The 24082-nt window shown below is 35.5% G+C and overlaps 2 protein-coding genes and 1 long non-coding RNA gene across 7 annotated transcripts in view; 1 reads left to right on the forward strand and 2 right to left on the reverse strand.

Moving 5' to 3' along the window:
- LOC144972692 (prominin-1-A-like) overlaps nt 1–7280 on the reverse strand; it is a gene marked incomplete in the record, with an annotated part of 94559 nt that extends 87279 nt beyond the window's left edge. The window contains 2 exon segments of the mRNA XM_078914228.1: nt 5713–6077; nt 7121–7280. Of these exon segments, the coding sequence (XP_078770354.1) occupies nt 5713–5902 (190 nt within the window).
- A 3902-nt stretch (nt 7281–11182) lies between these two features.
- The window catches only part of LOC144972694 (NADPH:adrenodoxin oxidoreductase, mitochondrial-like), a 36221-nt gene continuing 23321 nt past the window's right edge, over nt 11183–24082 (reverse strand). For all 4 annotated transcript variants that reach the window (XM_078914232.1, XM_078914229.1, XM_078914231.1 and 1 more), the window contains exons 9-12: nt 14819–14884; nt 13517–13625; nt 12500–12670; nt 11183–11378 (exon numbers count right to left, since the gene is read on the reverse strand). In XM_078914232.1, the coding sequence (XP_078770358.1) occupies nt 11257–11378; nt 12500–12670; nt 13517–13625; nt 14819–14884 (468 nt within the window). In that variant the 3' untranslated portion in view covers nt 11183–11256. The remainder of the gene's footprint in view (nt 11379–12499; nt 12671–13516; nt 13626–14818; nt 14885–24082) is intronic.
- Nucleotides 15894–22472, forward strand: LOC144972697 (uncharacterized). Of its 2 annotated transcripts, none has more exons than XR_013645410.1 (3): nt 15894–16048; nt 18814–18926; nt 20593–22472. It is a non-coding gene; the product is annotated as an uncharacterized LOC144972697 (long non-coding RNA). The 2 variants fall into 2 exon arrangements; XR_013645411.1 differs by lacking the exon at nt 20593–22472 and adding an exon at nt 19453–19488.

Raw genomic sequence — 24082 nt, forward strand, 5'->3', positions numbered from 1 at the left:
ACCAAAGAAGCAGGATAGGCTAGTAAGGAGAAGAAGAAACGACATCACTATCGGATCGTACACCCATGCGAACATCATAGGTATATGATTCAAGGGTGATGCTCCCATCCAACCACCCGCCGGTGAAAGAGAAATCAACGTCATAATGAATCATCTGCAATAACAATGTCCTCATGAAATCTACAGTTTGCAATTGGATTCAATAGTCTGATGTCACGTCCGCCCAGCAACGAGCAGCTTGGTTCTAAACAAAGAAAATCGGCACTATTTATTCTTCATGCTGGCTAGACCTTTTTCACATACCATGTGATCAGAATGTATAAAAGTCAAAACATGATCAGATTTATAATATGTTTCTCCTCTGGATACACTTTTATGCTCGTCGGAGAATTATTTCATAAGGGCGTCCGCCATTGTTCCGATAGTTTAGAACCAGTGCTAAGTTACTATGCGTCATTACGAGGGAAGTGACGTCACGACTGAAGCCTATTCTCTATCCTAAAAACAGAATGTAGATTGCAGATCTCTTGTATGTGTTATTCCGCTCACTTGTGCAAACCTAATTATTCATTCAAATATTTGTCCAGCTTTATCAATACTATTTTACTTGAAATTCAATTTTATTGATTCAATTCACCTTTAAAAGTATGTCAAAGCCATCGATTTTGTATTCCTATTTTTGGTATAACAATAGACGTTAAACCTTTTTTGTTATTCACAATTCATTATTATCGACACCACCCTTTCCCCATCGATTACCATTGTTGCCAGGATGCTGCTTATTACACCCCTTTGTATATATTCTGATCAGGTGTGTATGAAACTCTATTCTTAATACCCTTCCGCCACGACATCATAAGATATCGTCGGCTAGGCATTCCACGAAGGAATATAGATGATTCATCAAACAAGATGTCCGATGTCAACAGGAATCACCAATGTCGTCCAAGTAAGCAAATTGGGGGTTAATAATCTTGAGCAAGGAAAATACATAGTGCCTGAAGCGGGGCTCGAACCATGGACCTTCTGGACCACAGTACAATGCCTTAACCACTCGGTCACTTCGTGATGAAACAGTGACAGAAAAAAAGAGAGAAATACAATACACAAAAAAAAATATTTTAAATTAAGCCTTGAACTATCTCGACTAGTCTAAGCTAAAAATCTAAATTTCACTCCTGGGTTATATGCGCTTGTTACGGTACGTACATTCGCCAAATACCAAGCATCAACGATCTTACTTATATCTCTTCAATTACTCTCCTCATCAACCCCTCTTGAACAGCAAAAAGTATCACTTTTCATAAGCCCACCAATAGTAATCAACTACCTATACATCTTCTCTCTAAATCTCTACTTCTCTTGTCCATTTTTCTTGTGCACAAGCACTCTGAAAATATAACACATCTTTTCAAATTTTTACCTACACCTACATTTTTCCAACCCATTTGTCTCCATATATTGCACGTCACCGAGTGGAGTTCTCTTTAAACCATCAAGATTACGTATATAGTACTTTTGTCTTTTGCTCCAATTAATTATCAGTTGATAGGAGGGAGAGAAAAAAAAATACAGAAACGATCTCGTTTGAGGCTGCAATGAAAGTAAGAGTTACATTCCCTAAACTTGATCGCGATTGAAGAACTTGTCACCAAGTTAATATTTATGGAAGAAACGAGACAAGACGGGTACTGAGGGTTTGTTTTGTTTTGTTGTTTTTTGTTGTTTTTTTTATTGTTTGTTTTCCTTTCTAATTGTCCCAAAAAAATTGACATACGATAAGGTTTATGGAGTCTATCTTGAAAGACCGAATAATGACTTTCTTGAAAGTCATACGATGCTAAACGATAACCAGCATGGTTTTAGATCAAAGAGATCATGCATTACTCAACTTTTACAGGTGATGGAGGATTTTACCAAGTTAATTGATCGTGATCAATGCATTGATGTTGTTTATCTTGATTTCCGCAAGGCTTTTGATTCTGTACCTCATGAGAGATTATTCATTAAACTAAAAACATATGGATTTAAAGGGAATATCTTTAACTGGATTAAAGACTTTCTTAATAATCGAATACAAAGGGTCATTGTCAATGGTGTGGGGTCGGATTTTAAGAATGTAATTAGCGGTGTACCCCAAGGAAGCGTATTGGGACCACTTTTATTTCTTTTATATATAAATGATTTACCATGTGGCATAAATTCAGCCTGCAAACTGTTTGCAGACGATACAAAGATCTATAGTACAACTGAACATCATAACATTCTACAAAATGATATATTTTCACTTTTCAAATGGTCTACAACATGGCATTTGGATTTTAATGTTTCGAAATGTAAAGTATTACATATAGGAAAAAATAATCCATGTCATAATTATTTTACCGATACTTCTATGTCAAATCTACTTTCCGTTGTGCCTTATGAAAAGGATGTGGGAGTTACTTTTGATTCACATTTGAATTTTGATTTACATATTGATAATTGTGTTAGCCGTGCAAACAGAATGATGGGAATAATATATAGAACCTTTATAAGTCTTGATAAAACCACATTTTTATATTTGTATAAATCGCTCGTTCGACCAATTCTAGAATACGGAAATTGCATCTGGAGCCCATTATATAAAAGACAATCTATTAGTATTGAAAGTGTACAGAGGAGAGCTACCAAAAAAATTTATACAATACAGTATTTATCTTATAAGGAAAGGTTAGAATTTCTTGACTTACCCAGTTTGAAATATAGAAGAATTCGTGGGGATTTAATTCAGGTTTATAGATTGGTACATGGTCTGGATAGGATAGACTTTTCTGATTTTTTTTCATATTCTAATATTACTTTTACTAGAGGGGACAAGTTTAAGATTTTTGTCTCTAGATGCAAAACAAACATAAGACAAAACTGGTTCGGTATTCGTATTGTTCAGAAATGGAACAGTTTGAAATTTGAAACAAAGAATGCAAAATCTATGGATTATTTCAAGGTGTTAGTAGACAGGGAATTATATGATGGGAGATTTATATATGACGAATAATACTTGTTTGCTCTGCTGTTGACATGGCTTTCAATCTTGTATGTATATATTATGCATTATTATATTATTATGGTTATCTTCTATACGCGTGTGTATGTGTGTGTGTGTGTGTGTGTGTGTGTGTTTGTGTGTGCGCTTTGCATGTCACGGTTAAAGATATATGTTTGTACACCACATGAGTACATTTAAGTTGAAATACTATCTTTACCACGTGTATCATTGTAATATTTAATCAATAGATTTATGGCATTACTAATTAATATTAAGGGCATTCAAAGGATCTTATCCTATTTTGCCCTATACCACATGTTATGTTATGTTATGTTATGTTTGAGAGCCGGACACTTATCGCTCGGCCTCTGTGGCCTCCTTGGTTATCCAAGCCTGCTCTCCATTTTAACTGTGGATCTTGTACTATTTATTGTCTCACTTTACAAACTACAGACCACATAGCCAAGTTTTATTAATAATGCAACTGACTAGATCGTTGAAACTCTTATGATTCAAAGGCCATTCACGTCTCATGGGGATAGGCGTGTGTTCAACCATATTTTTTTTCAAAAGCTTTTGCCCGATGAGTTATCCTGTATGACAGGATAGGAGTGCCTTTGTTATTGTTAATTCACGACATTCTATGATATGTAATAATGCTGATAAAAGCCGACAATTTGTTGCATATAGTTATGGGAACCGAAACCATGCGCTTGCGTGGAAGAAGAGGGGACGTGTGTGTGTGTGTGTGTGTGTGTGTGTGTGTGTGTGTGTGTGTGTGTGTGTGTGTATGCGTGTGTGTGTGAGGGAGAGAGAGAGAAAGGGGGGGGGGGGGGCAGATAAAAATACAAAAAGGCAAAATCAATTCAACCGATTAAATTCCACTAAAGCTAGTTTGTTTTGTTTTTGTTTTATTTTTCTTCCCATCATGAAGTCAGAAAGTAAGGGAATGAGCAAACAAATATATTTCGGGATTTTAACTCGCAGTTTAATATTTTTTACAGTTTATACGAATATTGGCACCTGTCCTTGTATGTTGCGATTGCACTGTCAGCATCTTTCGACATTGTAATAATAAGGAACAAAACTCGCGATAAATTCTATTTTTTAACACACACTCCTGACTTTTAGGGGCCGGGGGTGGGGGTGGGGGGGAGAGAGGAGAGTCATATTTTAAAAATAAATTATGCGTTTACAACAACTCAGCCCCCCCCCCCCCCCACTCTCTCTCTCTCTCTCTCTCTCTCTCTCTCTCTCTCTCTCTCTCTATATATATATATATATATATATATATATATATATATATATATATATATATATATATATATATATATATATATATATATATATACCAATGCCATTGGTCGCTGTGACACGAGCCGAGGCGATAAACTTTTCACAACAACACTTCACATGACTATGACTACTATATGTAAACATAAACAACATAAGTGTAACAGTAACAAATGGAGCATAACGTTTCAACATTTTTAAAAACATAAATGAACGACGAGAGCAAAAAGTTATGAAAACGTTTGGTTACAGGAGGGGAGAGAGAGAGTTAGAGAGAGAGGGGGAGAGAGATAGAGAGGGGGAGAGAGATAGACATACGGAGAGAAAGGGGGGGGGGGGGGCTGTTCAAATAAAAGCAGAGATATGATCATCTTTACCAAAGTATAAGAGACATCAAGAGGGATGATCCAAAGACAAAAGCTGACACTGATACTATGCATGATCTTCACTATATTTAGGAGTCCCTGTGCTTAGTCACTACATTTTATCAGTCATAGTGTGCAAGTGAGTCCACTATCACCAAAATCTAGTTATTATAGTTATGAATGGTAGGAATGCGATCTCTTAGTGACGCGTGATATAATGTATATGTGCACACACTGTTATCTACATATAATATCTTAGGCACTCCAACTAAGGGACTAAAGGATGTCCTGTTGCAATCCCGTTTGCCATGCTATATAGACTATTTCACAATATAAGATGAGAATGACACATAAATGACACAGCAGAATGTAACTCTCTCTCTCTCTCTCTCTCTCTCTCTCTCTCTCTCTCTCTCTCTCTCTCTCTCTCTCTCTCTCTCTCTCTCTCTCTCTCTCTCTCTCTCTCTCTCTCTCAACCTGTCCGTTTTCTGCTTTGTAACAAAGTCAGTAATCACTACACTGAAATCAGGAGTCTGGCATGTTACAAACAAAATATATGTATATGCCATGTATTCGTCCTGAAACAAGAGATTTTTTTTTTCATCTGCATGAGCCTCGATGTTGAGTTTGTCCAGTTACCCAGTTACAGCACTTTCAGCCAGAGTACGATATTTTCCAGCAACCACTTTTATCATAACATCATACATTTGTTATTGATTTTTTTCTGATTCCACAGTACAAAACGGAGAGTAGTAATTATTTAAGCCTCTAGTCAATTACAAGTGCAAAGTATTTTCAGCAGAAAGAGATTAAATCCAGCAATAACTTTTCATACATTTTTTCATCAGTATGTCCAACTCCGTGAACTTCACAGCACAAAACGAGAGTACCAATTATTTTCTGCAAAGTATTTATAGAAAGAACTACTTTGTCATTTGTCATAATCATAACATTGTACATTTTGAACCAACAAATAATATAAATTGACCACAGTTTATAAATTGATGAAACAGAAAATATACTTACTTAAAAAGGACTCTGATATGTTCTTTGTCTGTACAATGTCTCCCAAAAAGAAATGGACCATTTCATACAGAACCTCCATGCCCATTTTGCCTTCATCATCAGCCATATCCTTGGCCATGCCGCCACTAATGAGACTCATAAAAACTGTTAATCCAATCCAGAATACTCCATATTCTCCTATACTTGCCATAGTCGTAGGCTTAATTTCTTGCAATTATTCTACTTAGATCAAGTTTAAAGTGAGATCACAATCTTAATTTCACTTGAACAATTACTTAATTCCTTTTTTTCAAATACCATCCTCACTCCAAAAATTAACTTACTTTTTTTTTTTAATTATTCAATACGTCCAGTTACATTTAAACCTTAGAATGAAAGCAAGACTGATTAATATCACAATAAAACTACGTATTTAACTATAAAAAAATAATGCATATATTTTTTAAAAGATGTCGAAGCCACATGTCTATAATATTAAAGATGTCTCTAAAACATTTTCCTATCTTTTCCATTCCATTGGTTTTTCAATTATATTTTTTTAAAAACAATTTTAAAAGATGAGTTGATAGTTCAGGGTCACTTGTATCAATTTTAGTCTGTCGTATTCAGGTTAGAATAAAGTATGACTTGTAATATTGACCACAAGCCTGATGTTAATACACTACATTACTTTCTTATATTAACTGCACTGATAAATTTATACATTGGCCTTAAGACCTACTTACTGTAAATATGTCAATATTTCAATTTGATTTGACCTGAATAAGTATCATTCATTTTAATCATTTTTATTTCAAGTAATCTATTGTTTTAGATTTAAGACAAAGATCACAAAGCTCACCGTGTCAAACTGAGCTGAGAAATCATGAAATTGAAATGAAAACCAAAATGACCAATGTTTCTCATCTCATCTTTTTATTATGTTATACTACTCCAGTGCAAAAACAGTGGCAGTCTCTCTCTCTCTCTCTCTCTCTCTCTCTCTCTCTCTCTCTCTCTCTCTCTCTCTCTCTCTCTCTCTCTCTCTCTCTCTCTCTCTCTCTCTCTCTTACTGTCAATCTCATATTATTATTTCACTTTCACTCTTGTCTTTAGTCATTTAAAAATCTGAAATTATTTAGGAAACTGCTTCTTGATGGACAGTTGTCTTATTGATGAACAAAATACCATCACTGAGACTGAGAGTATTCTGAACGAGAAAATTACAATAACAAGCACCAAGAAATCGACGAGGGGTGGGGGAATTGAGATGCTAACTAACGCCACAGAAATAAACATTGCGGGTTATCAAGCCCAAACAACGCGATTAAAAGCACTGGTAATGTGAAGTGTTATTGTTATTCTCTAAAACGAATAAGTCTAACATTAAAATATTTCACTTAAGAATCACTTGTAACAAAATTCCAACCTTCCAAATTATGAGGAAAACAAAGGTGAAAGAGCATCCGTTTAGTTCTTATTTTTCGAATACAAAATTTCTCCTAACGCTGTGCAGTGTGTGGTTGTTCGTGAAGTGTGTGATCCACGAACGAACACACCTTGCGGAAACACAACACGCCCAACCCAAACGGATGTTCAGTGTTCAGTGTTTGTCATGATTTTATGGCTTTGATGACGAAAGCCGCCCCTCCTTTTTCTTCTTCGTCGACTGCTTTGATAAATTAATTCTGAAGTGCTCGCGTCCTACCTTGTTATCAGTCATCAGTCTCCAGTCTTCACTTTGTAGCATGTCAAAGTCACTGCACTACCTATTATTATTATTATTATTATTATTATTATTATTATTATTATTATGGTTGTTGTTATTATTATTATTATTATTATTATTATTATTATTATTATTATTATTATTATTATTATTATTATTATTATTTTATTATTATTGTTATTATATGTTTATTATTATTATTATTATTATTTTATTATTTTTATTATTATTATTATTATTATTATTATTATTATTATTATTATTATTATTATTATTATTATTATTATGGTTGTTGTTATTTTTATTATTATTATTATTAGTAGTAGTAGTAGTAGTAGTAGTAGTAGTAGTAGTAGTAGTAGTAGTAGTAGTAGTAGTAGTAGTAGTAGTAGTATTGATATTGTTACTGTCGTTGTTATCATCATCACCATCAACATTATTATCATCGTCATTCGCTATCATCATCACTATCATCATTATCATCATTAGATGGATGTGCGTTCCTTTTTAACATAGTCCGACCAAGCAGTCAATGGGCTTCTCTTATCAAATTAAATAGCTTATTATTGTAGCAATTTCAAGGCGGGGGGGGGGGGAGTTATCAAATGACCCCTATTGGTCACCACAACAATAACATTGTCATGAAAAAAATAATAAACTGCATTTATCACGCAATATTCACTAAAGCGACTATGTGGTCTAGTCAAGGAATTTACCCAATTCGTTTAATTCTATGGGTCTAGTGGAATGACACTTGCTTTCGGATCGGAAGGTCCTGGGTTCGAGCCTCGCTCGACGCATAGTTGAGTCCTTGGAAAAGACTTTTTACTCATATTCTCTCACCGTACTCAGGTGTAAAATGAGTACCTGGCTGTTAACAGCGTTGTCTTTGTCGGAAAAATTGTAATATCTCCTAACAGTCGGCATGTCCCGTCCTACATGTTAAATTTTCCTGTTGACCAGGAACCCCTTGTAAAGCGTAGTGGATATTGCGCTATATAAAATCTCAATTTTCTAATTGTTTTTAAAAGATACTCAAAGCGCTTCACGTTGTGTCCCTAGACAACAGCAACACCATGTAAGACGAGACTTTACGCATGTAAGGCGATATTAGGCCTACATTTTATTTTTTTATTTTTTCAACAGAGACAACACTGATAACGACAAGGTACTCATTTTCCATCCGAGTATGGTGAGTGTGTGAATAAAGAACCTTTTTCCAAGGACTCAATTATGCGCCGCTCAGAACGGGACTAGAACCATGGAAGTTCCAATCTGAAGGAGTGTCGCGCCACTATACAATTTACACTGTTTTCCGCACAATATGAAAACAAATCAAAACATACGAAGAAAAAAATGGAAAACCTTTTCTTCGGCTAGCGTCTTTATGATGGTTATCAATAGATACTGTGCGCTTGGCTAAGAAACTCATTTGGGACTTTCCACCTGTCCGATATGTATCCTTTGTGGTAACGAGCCCGAAACCGCAGAGCATCAAGTTGAACGGTGAGTTGTGACGGAGCTTCCGGGTGGGTTTGCGACGGTGCACGAGTGCGGTAAAGAATTTGCTGATTGGGTCGATCGTCATAACATAGGTAGTGTGCGTGCACCATTAGAAGCTGCTGCCACATGAGAAGTCAATGGGACAATCACAAGCTCATGCGTTTTAATTAATTACAATTATAAGCTACCCCCATGACCTACCCTAAGAGTAAAAGCATTGCTATTACTACTCAACCTCTCGTTTTTCATATATTATGTACGCCCCACCCCAAATCCACATCATTACCTATTTTGACCTCTTTCACGTGGGTCTCCATCCTTGTCTTGAATGAATGAGACTCTAATTTGATTTCTCTGGGATTTTTTGCGAGGGGGGATTAGTCAACTGTATGTTGCTTTTTTATCGTTGATGTTGTTGCAGATTTCTTTTTCCCCTTGTAAATCGTCGCTTGTTTATAGGATTTTTAAATGAGAATCTCGTATCGGCGTCTATACGAGAGAAACCGGCCTCAGGCTGAGCTCAAGTGCAGGATGTTTCTGGGACCTGTGTTTTAAATACTTTCAATGTATGATACATGGATTGCATCATCTTCCTCATCACAAGCAGCAGAAGCAATAATAATGATAATAATAATAATAATAATAATAATAATAATAATAATAAAAAAATAATAATAATAATAATAATAATAATAATAATAATAGTAGTAGTAGTAATAGTAGTAGTAGTAGTAGTAGTAGTAGTAGTAGTAGTAGTACGGCTGGGTGGCTATATAATCTTGTAGTATGACACTCGCCTTCGGATCTGAAGGTCCTAGGTTTGAGTCCCACTCTCAGCGGCGCATAACTGAGTTCTCGGAAAACGGTCTTACTCACAATCTCTCACAGCACTCAGGTGTAAAATGAGTACGCGGACGTCAACAGTGTTGTATCTGACGGGGAAAAAATGTAATATCGCCTGACAGGCGTCATGTCTCGTCCTACATGTTAAGTGTTACTGTTGGCTAGGGCCTTCCTGTAAAGCGCTATGAGCATGTTTCATGGATATTGCACTATATAAAAGCTCAAGTATTAAGTATTATAGTGGTAAAGAATTAAAAATTAAAAATGAGCTAAAAATTAAGAAAATGGTTCTCCTTGATTTTCTTACTTGAAGTTTGAGAATTAATTACCTAAAATTAAAGATCAATACAAACTGATGCGTTCTTATTTTCAAATATGATGTGCACGTCAATGTTCACTGACATGCAAGATTATGATGTTTATGATTGATCACCTCGATTGTATGGGGTCCTGATAGCTCAGTTTGTTGAGCACTCGCTTCACACGCAAAGGGGACCAAGATCGATCCCAGAGACTGTTCATGCCCCCCCCCCCCCCCCCCATCTACCCAGCAGCGAATGGGTAGCTGGGTCTCTTAGGCCTCCTAGAAGAAAGTATATTGCGGTAGACTAGCGTCCTATCCAAAGGATAGCAAGCAACTGCTATGTCCATTTCACGCTAGAGAAACCGGGGATAGACTCCTAAGGGCTCTGAAGGACTACAACTTTACCTCGATTGTACCGCAATTAGAAAACACAATACCTGAGCATAATTTCATCCCTTGCCGTCCCTGATCAATTTCATTTTAAAAAAAATTGTTAAACAAAGATGTGAATAAGGCAAGGGCATGATATTAAAATTTAAGCACAAGAATTTCTTTGGATTAATGTGAATTTATATGCTTCGATTGTTCGGTGGTATGATTCTCGTCAGTGTTGTGGTAAGTGACAAAACTTTGGTCCTAGTATTGTGTCCGTTGGTATGCAGCTATGTGGTCTTGTGGTATGACACTCGCTTTTGGATCGGAAGGTCCTGTGTTCGAGCTTCGCTTGGCGCATAGTTGAGTCCTTGGAAAAGGCTCTTTACTCATATTCTCTCACCGTACTCAGGTGTGAAATGGGTATATGGCCATTATCAGTGTTGTCCACATAGGAAAAAAATTGTAATATTAATATCGCCTAACAGGCGTCATGTCTCGTTCTACATGTTACGTGTTACTGTTGGTCAGGGACCCTTTGTAAAACGCTTTGAGCACGTTTAGTGGATATTGCACTGTATAAAAGCTCAAGGTTTTTAAAAAAATGGACATTTATTACCCCTTTAGGCTCAGAGTTGAATGAGTGCCTCTGACAAAGATAGATATTTCGACATTTTGTTGATAAACAATGAAACTCATTGCCTGTGATTATTAAGTAATTCAAATAACGTAACAACTGATTCTTATTTTGAATTAAAGCTTTTATTTCTGTTTCTTTTCTTTCTTTTTTTTTAAATTGACACGCATGAACATATCAATGTTTAGCTATTTCTATCATTTCAGGAATGTCTACAAATTTCTCTCTTGGTTTTCCAATCTTTTCTCCATTTGTTGTCTCAGCCATGTCAATTTTTCCCCATTCTTGAAAAGTTATGGCTGGATTAAAAAAATAAATGAAAAAAAAAAATCAGGAAAAAGAATTGTATATGATAATTACATATATACCAAAGCAAATCACTGAATAACATAAATATAAAACAAAACATCATAGTCAATTCAGATATTAGGCATTGTATCTTACTTCCTTATTATGATGGAAAAATTGCCACAACAAGGAATAAAATAGGAAAGGCGCACTTAAACTTGTTCTACAATAAATTGGTAAAGAAATTTATCTGTACAATTTAAGCATTAAATATAAAACAAAGGGAGTTCCCCCTGTTGGAAACTGACATTGGAGATTGCCCAGGTTGAGTGGAAATGTCATGGATCAGCGTCAGAATGTTTAAATATGACCAGGTTCCTTTTTACAGTGCCTTTATTTTGTTTTTGAAAAATCTAAAAGGCCCATTTATCCATTAATTCCTGGGTGAATATATAAACGGAAGAAAAACTTCTCTGACCCGAATAGAGCTTCGTCCATTCATGTCTGAAAGTAAGTAGCCATAATTCCACCATGCTAACTCAGGCATGTATCTACTAACAAAACAAGAGGGGATCAAACTGAACACTTTGGCAACTTTAAAGAATCATTTTAAAAGTTATCGTAATCCTGAATAAATCATAATGAAAAAGCCTGAAGAATCACAAAATCAATTAAGAACATTTAAAAAAGAAGAAGATGGAGATCATTTGTATCATTTAAGTCAGGATGAACAGATTTCTACTTTCCGAGCCACGGCAAGTTTCTTACACAGTCTACAAAAACAAAAATAATAATAAAAATAAATAAATAAAAGGCTGAGAACATGCATAACTGCAACAATGAGGAAAGATTTGAACAAATGTCACAAAGGTTCACTTAGGTTTTTTACAGACAAAAAATAAATAAATAAATGTATAAAAAATAAAACAAAACCGTAGAAAAATTATAATTATTTTTATTTAAAAAAAAAACAAAACTAGAGTATTTTGCACATTCCTAATTTAAAAAAAAAATAAAAAAGAAATGAATATATAAATTATTAAACAATTCTTTTTCATCATCACTGAGAAAGTAGTTGATAAAAACCCTTTTAAGTTCATTGTTACTATATTTTATTTTGTATTGCACAAACCTGAACTTTTTATTCGCTCCAATAGGGCATCTCTTTGATTCTCCTTGGTTGCAGGAAGAGAACCAGATTGCAAATCAGCTACAATTACCTTGCCAGTTTCGAACCCATCTGTCATGGTGTTGAGAATCACCCCAACTGGTCCTCGTCCTACCCATCCAGAACAATAGAGACCTACAAATGAAGCATTGCAAATGATCAATATTTACAGTTATACCTTGGATTGGCTGTGTCATTCTTACTTGATAAGAAGTGAAAACAATTGTAACTGTTGGGCACTTTATAAAGGTTAAATAAAAAAAATAATTCCTCCAGCTAACGTTGATAGTTATCTTAACTCATTTTTCACAAATACGTTGCACATATGGAACAACTTACCCGCAGGTATCAAGCTTTTGAACAATATTGAGACCTTTATAGATGCACTACAATCATGAAGGTACCATAAATTTTCTTGTTTTTAAAAAAAAAATTTATCCTCAACATCGACAGTCATGGTAAATCTGACTGAGTCAGTCAGTTTACGCGAAGAAGAAGAAAACATTTAATAAAATCATTCTAAAATCAATATCAATAAATTTTACTATTCTGGTTAACTCTTTAAAATCCTATCACTGTCACTGCTTTCTTGGTGGGGCCTGAGTTGCATCAATGTCATTGCTCTTTGAGTAAAAATAGATAGGTTTATAAATTAAATCGCTTAAAGAAATTTTGAGATGAAAGAAATTTAGCCCTTTTTTTTTTTTGAAAGGTTAAATATTAGTTGGAGATTTTATTTATTCTTAAATATTCTCAATACCTCTATTGTGACCCTGCTTGTCCACATACCAGTGATTGGTAGTAGGGTACGTTGCACTTGACAGAAAGTACCTCATGAAAATTTAATGTTATAATGGGTACAGTGGTCACTGACTAATAACCTATCCCTAATTTAGCCGGAGTGGATCATTAAGGGAAGGCAACGAGAGGTGGTGGTTGTCACACAAACATTTAAGAGAAAGGAAAATAAAAAAGCCATACCCTTTTCTCCATTAACCCTTGATAACTGATTACTTATTGTCCCTGTCTTGTTATTGAAAGGCACACTTTCATGAATGGGAAGGCTCCTGTATCCGATACTCCGCAGGACCTTTATAGAAAAAAAAAAAAGCAGTCTTTTATACATTCCAAATTATTTGTTTGTTTGTTTTTAGGGTTTTTACTGTGCTTGCAACACTTTTCTGTCATTTCAGTGACAGTTAAGAGGAAGAAGATGTGATAGTAAAAAAAAGTTTACAATTGAAAGCATACGAGAAAAAATAAGAATGGGAAACAGAGGTAGATTTTGAGCGCAATCTAACAATGTGCATTTTTTGAGGTCGCCTTAAACTCCCATCCAGACCTATGCATTGGATCCCACTAAGAGGAATACATTCAAAAGCATAAAAAATATTAAGTTCAAAACAAAACAAAACAAAACAAAAATAACCCAGAAAACTATAACCGTACAGAACAAGACGTATGATTTACAAGCATAAAATATATCATTTCCCAAAACTATATAATAATAATAATAATAATAATAATAATAATAATAATAATAATAATAATAATAATAATAATAATAATAATAATAACAATAACAATAATAATAATAATAATAATAATAATAATAATAATAATAATAATAATAATAATAATAATAATGACAGTCTTCAGCAAATGGAGAGGAATGAATTGTTTCATTTGATGATTATCTTTAATTCAAAATTCATGGTTTTGATCTTCTGGCTTATTTGATGCTCCAAGCTGACTGTTTCCCTCTCAGCCACCAACAGCTAGGACAAAACAAGAAATCTCATTCCACGACAAAGATAAAAAGCAACAAGAAAGAGGAAAATAGTTCTAGAAAATCCAGCAAAAGTGACCTACCCACCTAACATAGGAGTTCAAAAGACCTGACCCCACAGACCAGGTTAACTTAACTGTAGATAAAATGAATCACCTTTGTTAAGTAGACTCGTCAGCCTCACTCCAATAACTCAGCAAGAGGATTTATTAAAACTCAGTTTTTCATCGATGGCTATCAATAAGAGTTTGTTTGACATGATTTACCCGTAAAACCCCTAGTCTATGTCTATTGAAGAACAGCAAAAAAAAAAAAAAAGGTTTTGAAAAACATTTCAACATCCACGCGATGAAATTAAAAAAAAAAACCAGAACAAAACAGATGATTAAAATTCTATATAAAATGAAAAACATTTCAACAACTACAAGATGATATAAAAAAAAAAACAGAACACAACAGATGATTAAAAATTATATATAAAATGAAAAGCATACCAAACCACATTCTATTGTTTCCCTCACATCTGTGATGACTGCATTTTGATTTTCCATATTCTCACCCTGAAATCATAGGGAAATTTAGAAATATTTGAAAATAATGATGAAATTTAACAGGTTATTCATGTGCCGGGATAAGACATAAACATTGATTCATAAAAACATGCCGGGAAGGATAATTTGTGCCTAAAAAAAATAGTTTTCTTCTTTTTGTGGACTTAGTTATATATTATCAATTGTGACCTTAATCTGATAAAAAGAATCATTTCCCTTTTTAAAAAATCCTTTACAAAATACAATAATTTCAATTTTCTTTTTTAGATTTTCATTGATTTTGTGTAACTACAATCATTCTTAAGGTCTTGTGATCTATCATTTTAACATATTTTAATAAAAATAATAAAAACAACAACAATAATGATATTAATAATAACAATGATGATGATGATGATGATAATAAAAATTCGAAGTGGTTATTTGTACTACCACTACAAATAGCGAAAACTACCGCTTTTCACTATTTGTACTCCCAGAACTCTTATGTGTTTAAAGTTGCAAACCACCGCTCCTTTACCTCTTTGTAGCTACCTACTCCCAGCACTCTTATGCGTTTAAAGTTGCATTTGTGAGCTTTCAAGGACCAGCCCAGGGTTGTCAGTTTGGCATTTTAAATGCCAGATTACAAAAATCTGGCATTTTTGAAAACCGTTTGGCATTAGAAAAATCATTTGGCATTTGGCATTTTCATTTGGCATTTTCTTTTCTTGTATATTATACTTCAAATGACACCTTTTCTCAACCGTGGTGTAGTGGTTTAGCACTCCACTTAGTAGTCAGTAGGTAAAAAATTACCCCAACAGGAAATTTAGTATAATTTAAAAAAAAAAGAAAAAAAAAAGAAAAGAAAACACGCAAGCCACCAGGATATGATAGTAAATTGTCTATCAAAAGTGAGTAGTTTTCTTAGTGGGGGTGGGAGTCAACAGACTTTGGCATTTTTTTGGAGTGTTTTGGCATTTTTTGAGTCTTATCCTGGCATTTTGTTGAAAAATAATCTGGCAACCCTGGACCAGCCGACCAGCCTCCACTTTTCGCGGTCTTTCTTTGAGAAATGTGAAGCAAAAAAAATGGCCCTCTCGGTAAACGAGACATTCTCATCTTTTCTCCAATTTGAAAACATTCGAAAATGAGAATAATGTACTTTTTATTAAAAAGTCAACAAAGAAGGTAAGTAAACTAGATACGACAATTTTTTTCCTTAATTAAGTGGCAACTCATTTCTCGTCATTCTCACTCTAACTCTATCAACTAAGAAGAGTACACCACCTCAAACATTTGTCAGTTCATATCTTTGCTTTTATGAGGTCTATTTTCATTTTGAAAAGTTCAAAGTGAACAACTAAATGACGCCGATTCAGTGGTGTATTTGGTCTATCTTCATGTGAATAAATATTTTATTATTGACTTTTCCAAAATTCCAATAGGTCATTCATTTGTATGTCGTGATCTATTTTTCCTTGATTTCAGCTGTCTCAGCTCTAAACTATACTTTTCTTTCTCAATAAATAATTCATTTTCTGTTTGCAATGTATTACAGAGATGTTGATTTACCACATGTAAAAATTTCAAAGTTGTATTTGAAGCTGTTTCTGAATTATACGTGATTATCCATTGGGATGCTGTGCTTTGGTCACATTTTTTCCTATTAAGCTATATATAGAGATTTTCCACCACATAAACGGTCATAACTTTTTAACCAGTTGAGACAGAGCGATAATTTTTCACTCTAATTTATGTTTCACTCCCTTTATTTTTCTACGCTAAATTAATACCCATAGCCACTATTTTGAAAAATTCTTGCAAGTGCCTACTAAGAGGGTTGAACTTGAACCTGAACATGCTCCTTCTTCTTCTTCTACTAATAACTACAACTAGATAGGTACTACGCCTCTCCTGAATGATCGGAACCGTTTAAGAAACTAAATTACGGGTTCCACCGACGCAGCTCTCTAGACTTCCAGTCCCACAGTGCCCAGTATGGGCGGGAGACTTTACCCCCGATGTTCCTCGAGCCTCGAGGTAGTTTCACTTTATAATTGTTTTAGCTTTTGAACTGTGGATCTTTTGTCAAACGTTTTATTTTAATTTTTCAAATTTAGTAGCACTTTAAAGGCCTGCGTTAGGTATCGCTCTGCTGTACTGTAACTGTAAGAGCGTAAGAATAACATGGTAAAAGTACTGTAAAAGTATGCTGATGAAAATGATATTGACAATGAAATTATAATAAAAAGAAGAACAATAGAACTTATAAACAAATCAATAAAGAAGCTTTAAAAAAAATGAAATTTAAAAGAAGAAAAAACTGCCTCAAGAAGTGAAAAAAATTGTCCCTGTTGTTGAGATGTGAAGTGGACATAATCGTGTCTGTTAAGAATTAGAAGAAATGAAAGATGCCACTTTTTATTTTAAATGTAGATTGCACATTAGCAGAACACTAAAAAAAAAAGTAAAGAAAGAAAATCCAATGTGGCAACTTGGTTGCTAGTGAAAAAAGTAAAATTACTCCACTCATCATTGCTGCTGGTGTGATGTCTAGTGTTAGTTAGGTGTCACTATATTAGAGTGATATCTTGTTACTTCATATTTCCATTTTAAAACCTGTAGAACAACTTGATTGATTTGTAAATTTCCTTATATGACCATTGTTTTAGTTTTCCGCAGCCATTATAATTCAATTTGAAATATTGAAAGGTACTGGAGAGGAGTCTTAGCGGGGTTTTTTTTGTCTGTTAGTTTTAGTTATAGGTCATAGTGCAGGTCCAAGTGTTGGAAATGTACAAGGTTTTATTTTTTATTTTAAGGTTAGTTGAAGGAATACTTTCCTTAGCTCAAGGAACGTGCAGAAGACCTCCCCTATTTACTACTTACTACTACTACCCAAGTACTAGTGCTAGACTACTTCTTCCGCCACCTCACTCCTAAACGGACTGACACCACAGGCAACTGATATTATTCTCTCTCTCTCTCTCTCTCTCTCTCTCTCTGAGTGTGTATCTGTCTGTCTATTTCTGCCCATCTCCCCTCTTTTTACTAATTAGTTTGTAGGTCTTTGGCAAATTCTCAAGAACAGCCAAGATATATGCGGCTGTGTGGCACTCACTTCCGGATTGGAAGGTCCTGGGGTCGAGCCTCGTCAAGGACTCACATTCTCTCACTGTACTCATGTGTATGATTTCCTATCCGCTAAGAGCGTTGTCTGTCAGAAGAAACGTTCTACTTGTTACGTGTTGCTGCTAGTCATGGATCCTTTGTAAAGTGCTTTGAGCATGTTTGGTGGATATTGCGGCTTATGAAAGCTCAATTCTTTTTTTAATATTTATATATATATATATAAAGATGCAGGATGATGACGGGCATGCGCTACTTTATGATGTAGTATAAACCATTCCTAATATATGATTTTGCTAAATAGGCCTACACTCAAATTTTACGAGTGTATCTGGTGGCAAATATTAGACACTCGTTACCACTGTGATTTTGATGAAACTTGGCTTATACACAGATACATGAATTTTCATAATACGGCTTCAAACATGCGATCTGAGCTTCAATTTATAATGAAGTAATTTTTCGACAGCTTGATTGAATGTGACAAGATCCTTTTACTTAATACAATTCAATTTAGTGTGGTCTGTAGTTGTTTGCCTAATATTAGAATGCACAGAATTTGAATTTTTATTGACTTTAAATATTGAAAACAACATGCCTTTGGCTTTCCATTTGTGCCATTCCATTCAGCTTTTGACCTAGTCCCTGATTTGAGTACCACGTCACAAATTTAAGTTCTTCGAGAAAACTCTCGACTTACTTTCTTATTCTTCTAACGTACTGAACTGTAACACCTTTGTCTCAGTTGGAGAAAATATTGCAATTTTTAACTTAATATTTAGGTATTTATGTTATGATCTTTTATATTATTCCGTGTTTTTCAGCTTCCATCATATCACCCTGAGGAAAGTTGGCTAATTTATGACTTTTGTGTCTATGAATGCAAGCAGGGCAAAAAGCAATTGACTTCAAGCAAAGGAGTTCGCCCTAACCAGAGGTAGGAGGTTGTTTTTGGACGGGGGCAGGAGGTGTTTTTTTACTTTTACATATTTAAAAAAAATGAAAATATTATATGCACAAGGTTATAATATTTCAGAATAACTCGGAAGTAAATTATCACCATCAGCTTTTCTATCTTGATTGCCAAGACAATTTTAATAAAGCAATCAAACTGATTCTGAATTTTAAAACATCCAGAGGAAGAGGCAATGTGTGCCTATCTGCAGCTCATTTACAGTCTTCAGTGGGCGGGCTGCACGATGTAATACAGCAAGACAATAGTTCAACTATTACCAGAACAGTTTTAAAAAGTGAAAGACTTGATTTGTTCAAAAAATCTGATTGCGCTGGATTAGTATTATTATTGAATGTCTTATTAAGATTTATTTTCAATTGCTCTATAATCTGCATGTTGAAATCCTTCACAATTGAGTTATGCAAGTGACAACGCTATTAATATTTTATCATACTATGTTGTGGATAATTTTATTATTTTGTAATAAAAAGTTTTTCTTACCATGCAGGACTCTGAAATTAATACTGGCTTCTGAGGGTTACAGGGCTAATCACCCATGCGATAAATTGGTAAGACTCATTCATTTTATACTTATTTTCCATCGACATTTTGTCCCTACAGTTTTTCGCTGCCGAAAATTTTACACTTGACAGCAATTAATCGCAAATTCTATTTTAGTCGCAATTAGACTCAATTTTTTTTATAAATATGTATTATTTTTTCTTTTCTTGTTACTTTATATTTTCAGTACTTAATTGTCCCTCCCCCCTCCCACTATTGAGTGTAATATATAGTTCCATGTTGCTCCCTGTCTTTGTTATGGATTAAGATTGCTCATTTTTTTCCTGGTTCTTGTGGGGGTCTTTAGTTGGGATGCAGACAGTCAAATACAGTACCTTTCTTCTTGAGATGATTTTTTATACTGTAAATCATCTCTCTGTTATGTACTGTTATAGTTATAGGTTTTGAATATTATTGCATTATGTAAATGTTTTAGCAGGATCCTTTGCTTGTGTCTCGGTGAGACTTTGAGGTAATGTCAAAATTGGTACATCTTTGAGGTGCTCGTGAAATCTACTGTTCCCTATTGAATCAGTCACCATATCATCATCCTTTTTATAATGTTGTAAGCGCTATTAAGTCCTGTCAGACAATATAAGCAGATCTAGGTGGTGGTATTTTTTTGGGTCTTTTTTTTTTTGTCTTTGTTTATTTTTTTTTCCAGATAAGGAATTTTTAGATTTGATGGTTGTCCATAGACTTTTTAAAATAAAATTTGACTTTGACTATGAGTACGGTGCAGTTATAAGTGCTTGATTTCTGAGGACTAATTATAAATGGTGACCACTCTATTGCGTTTTTGTATGCCATGAAAATGTTACAAAGACAATGAAGCGACATTTTTTGGGAATTCTGCAGTCATTCATTTAACCCTTGAATTTGATGAGCGCCTGTTGCATTTTAGTTCATTCAAGTATTTTAGAGTGACAAACACAACTTGTGCATTATGGGTTTATATGCAGATTTTTGTCTTTAAATTGTCAATAAAAAATAAAATGCTTTTTTTTGTTTTGTTAGCTGGCAGGTCTGAATTGAATGCTATTGCATACAATTTTGTACTTTTAATCTTTTTTCTTTTTACATTTAGCCATCCTCACTTTATCCGGAGAATCGCCTGCCCCTCGTGAATGAGACAGTGAAGGCTATGGCTAAAACAAAGGTGTCCACAACCCAACTTAGGCAATACATTCAATCAAGCCAAGGATAAAATGTATTGCCTGAAGATGTCGAAGATTTGCAGCGGAGATTGTTCAAGACTGATATTGACAGGACGGACGGTGAGACGGTACAGGAATTACTGAGAGAGATAGAGGAGGAAGGAGGTGTAACAAAGTTCAGTGTGAATGAGGATGGTGGTTTTTAGTATTTGTTTTAAGTAACGGGAAGAATGAGGCGTGATTTGAGTGTTTTTTTGTGATGTGTTTGTTATGGATGTAACATACAAAGTAAATCGATATTTGTATCCACTTGTGAATATTATGTGCATAGATGATGAGGGTCATGACGGGCGAAAGACTGGAAATCCATGACCAACCTGAAACTGACATTGTACCAGTATGACGTGTGACAAATACACAGGAAGGACTGTATCGAATTGTATCTTCAGTGACAAACAGGATCAATAGCTTGTTTCAAGTTATGGTAGAACATCAGTTTCTGCAAAGAATCTCCCAGTTGGAACAATTTTTGACTCTTGTCTCTGAAGATAAAGACTGACATTGTCGACATGACTGACTTAATACAGACAAATCCCCATTCTAACCCTCTTTCTGACTTTTCAGAGACACCAGACATTGTAAATGCACGTACTGACCAGAGACCACAGACATTATAAATACACACTCTGCCCAGACAGAGACCACAGAAGTTATGGACACACAGACTGACCAGACAGAGACCGCAGACGTTATGGACACACAAACTGACCAGACAGAGAGACCACAGACGTTATGGACGCACAGACTGACCAGACAGGGACTCCAGATAACAGAGACATGCGACCATAAAGATGCCCTTGACACAACAGAGACAGTTAGACTGCGAAATTTTTCAAATGTGACTCTACACAGGAAATTTCATACAGAATTCCCTTAATACCTTTACTCATTGTCCATTCGTAAAATTTATTTTCATGTAATAAACCACCAAAAAAGTAAATTTTTAACGTGGGTGGGGGCTGTCACGTTACTGTAGAACGAGCTTAAGTCTCAATGGGATATTAGCTTTAGGCAACCACAAGTTGGTATTTTTCAAACCTGTTGCTATGCTATCTTGTAATGACAACGTCTCTCAGTCGCCAAACGTCACTAGCTATCCTTCACATAATGCAGGGTTGATTGTGTGAAGTACGTTTGGGGCCGGAAGATAGCAAGGCATAGTGCAGGCTACTGTACTGTGTCAGTCCGTGAACGGGTGACCAATTCATAGTACAGAGAAGGCAAATCTGTTCCTATATGTCCCAATAAAAATATAACACAGAGAAGGCCGAAACTGTGTTATACAGGTCGGTACAGAATAAAACAAATATAACACAGGAGACCAAACACTGTGTTGTAGAATATCAAAATTTCAAAGGTGGTCGGTCAGTGACGAAATAAAAAGGGACATTATAAGTCGTAATATCACATCCCAATAAAAGAGTGTGATAGTAAAAAGGTGCCCGTTAACAATTGAGTCGGTCAAGTCTCTATCCAGATTCAAAAGGATAGTGCAAAGTCCTGTATGTAAAACAAATTTGAGAAGCATGGTTGTTCTCAATACTTGTTGGGTCGTGATCGGTATAGAGTGAAGTAGTGTTCATGATACACATCAGAGCAATGCTGTGTCAAGATTACAGAGGAGCAAGAAGACAAGATTTGTTTGTGTGTCTTTATATGTTACGGAATAGGTACATTTTGGTTGTCAAAACTTTCATTTATATTTTGACATTTTCTTGATCTTTTAAAATAAAATTATAATTTAATTTAATCAACAGACTTGTTTAATAATTTAAAGAGATACTTTTGTGGGGACCTTTTGTAAAATCATTAGTCCGATTGTAGTTGTAAATCTCTTTATATTCTAATGTCATAAAATCAGTGACACCACTGAATTCCTACCAGCGCTTTTACTCACTGAGTCCCTACCACCAGCGCTATTACTCACCCAGTCCCTACCACCTAGGCGGGGTTCCTGACCTCCCATAGTGGGCAGGGGGGTTCATACTGTGTCTTCTATCCCCTTATATCTGTTTTCCAACATGCTTTCTGTCTTTGTCTTGGAATGAGATTACTTGGTTTTGTCCTGGTCCTGGCTGAGAGGGAAGCAGTCGAATGTATAGTTAGTTTTGGGAGATGATATTTTTTTCATTGGAAATCATCTCTCTGTTATGTACTGTATTATGTTTTATTTACATATTATATTTGATTTGTTAACATTTGAGTGTATTCCTCTTAGTCGGGACCTGTGCTTGTGTCTGGATGAGACTTTTAGATGATCTTAAACTAAGTACTTTGATGGTGTGCTCTTGGTATCTACATCTGTTTCCCATTTGAACAAATTCCCCTTTGTCTTACCTTTTCTTGGGTGCTTTAATTGAATTCTATAACTTTTTACTATCCCATTTCTTCCTTTTTACTGGCGCTGATATGACCTTGATGTGTTGCAAGCGCCGTAAAACCCTCAAAAACAAACAAACAGTCCCTACCAGCAGCGCTTTTACTCATTGAGTCATAGAGCTTTTACTCACCGAGTCCCTACCACCAGCGCTTTTACTCACTGAGTCATAGAGCTTTTACTCACCGAGTCCCTACCACCAGTGCTATAACTCACCGAGTCCCTACCACCAGCGCTTTTACTCACCGAGTCCCTACCACCAGCGCTTTTACTCGAGTCATAGAGCTTTTACTCACCGAGTCCCTACCACCAGCGCTATAACTCACCAAGTCCCTACGACCAGCGCTTTTACTCATTGAGTCATAGAGCTTTTACTCACTGAGTCCCTACCACCAGCGCTATAATTCACCGAGTCCCTACCCAACGCTTTTACTCTTCGAGTCCCTACCACCAGCGCTTTTACTCGCCGAGTCCCTACCACCAGCGCTATAACTCACAGAGTCCCTACCCAGCGCTTTTACTCTTCGAGTCCCTTCCACCAGCGCTTTTACTCACTGAGTCATAGAGCTTTTACTCACTGAGTCCCTACCACCAGTGCTTTTAATCTTCCGAGTCCCTACCACCAGCGCTTTTACTCACTGTCACTGTCCCTACCACCAGTGCTATTACCGAGTTATAGAGCTTTTACTCACTGAGTCCCTACCACCAGTGCTATAACTCACCGAGTCCCTACCACCAGCGCTTTTACTCACTGACACTGTCCCTACCACCAGTGCTATTACTGAGTTATAGAGCTTTTACTCACCGAGTCCCTACCCAGCGCTTTTACTCTTCGAGTCCCTACCACCAGCGCTTTTACTCACCGAGTCCTTACCACCAGCGCTATAACTCACCGAGTCCCTACCACCAGCGCTTTTACTCACTGAGTCATAGAGCTTTTACTCACTGAGTCCCTACGACCAGCGCTATTACTCACTGAGCCC

Source organism: Berghia stephanieae, chromosome 5, assembly GCF_034508935.2.
Source record: "Berghia stephanieae isolate SIO BIC M18660-M18661 chromosome 5, UCSD_Bste_1.3, whole genome shotgun sequence".
Classification (NCBI taxonomy): Eukaryota; Metazoa; Mollusca; class Gastropoda; order Nudibranchia; family Aeolidiidae; genus Berghia; species Berghia stephanieae.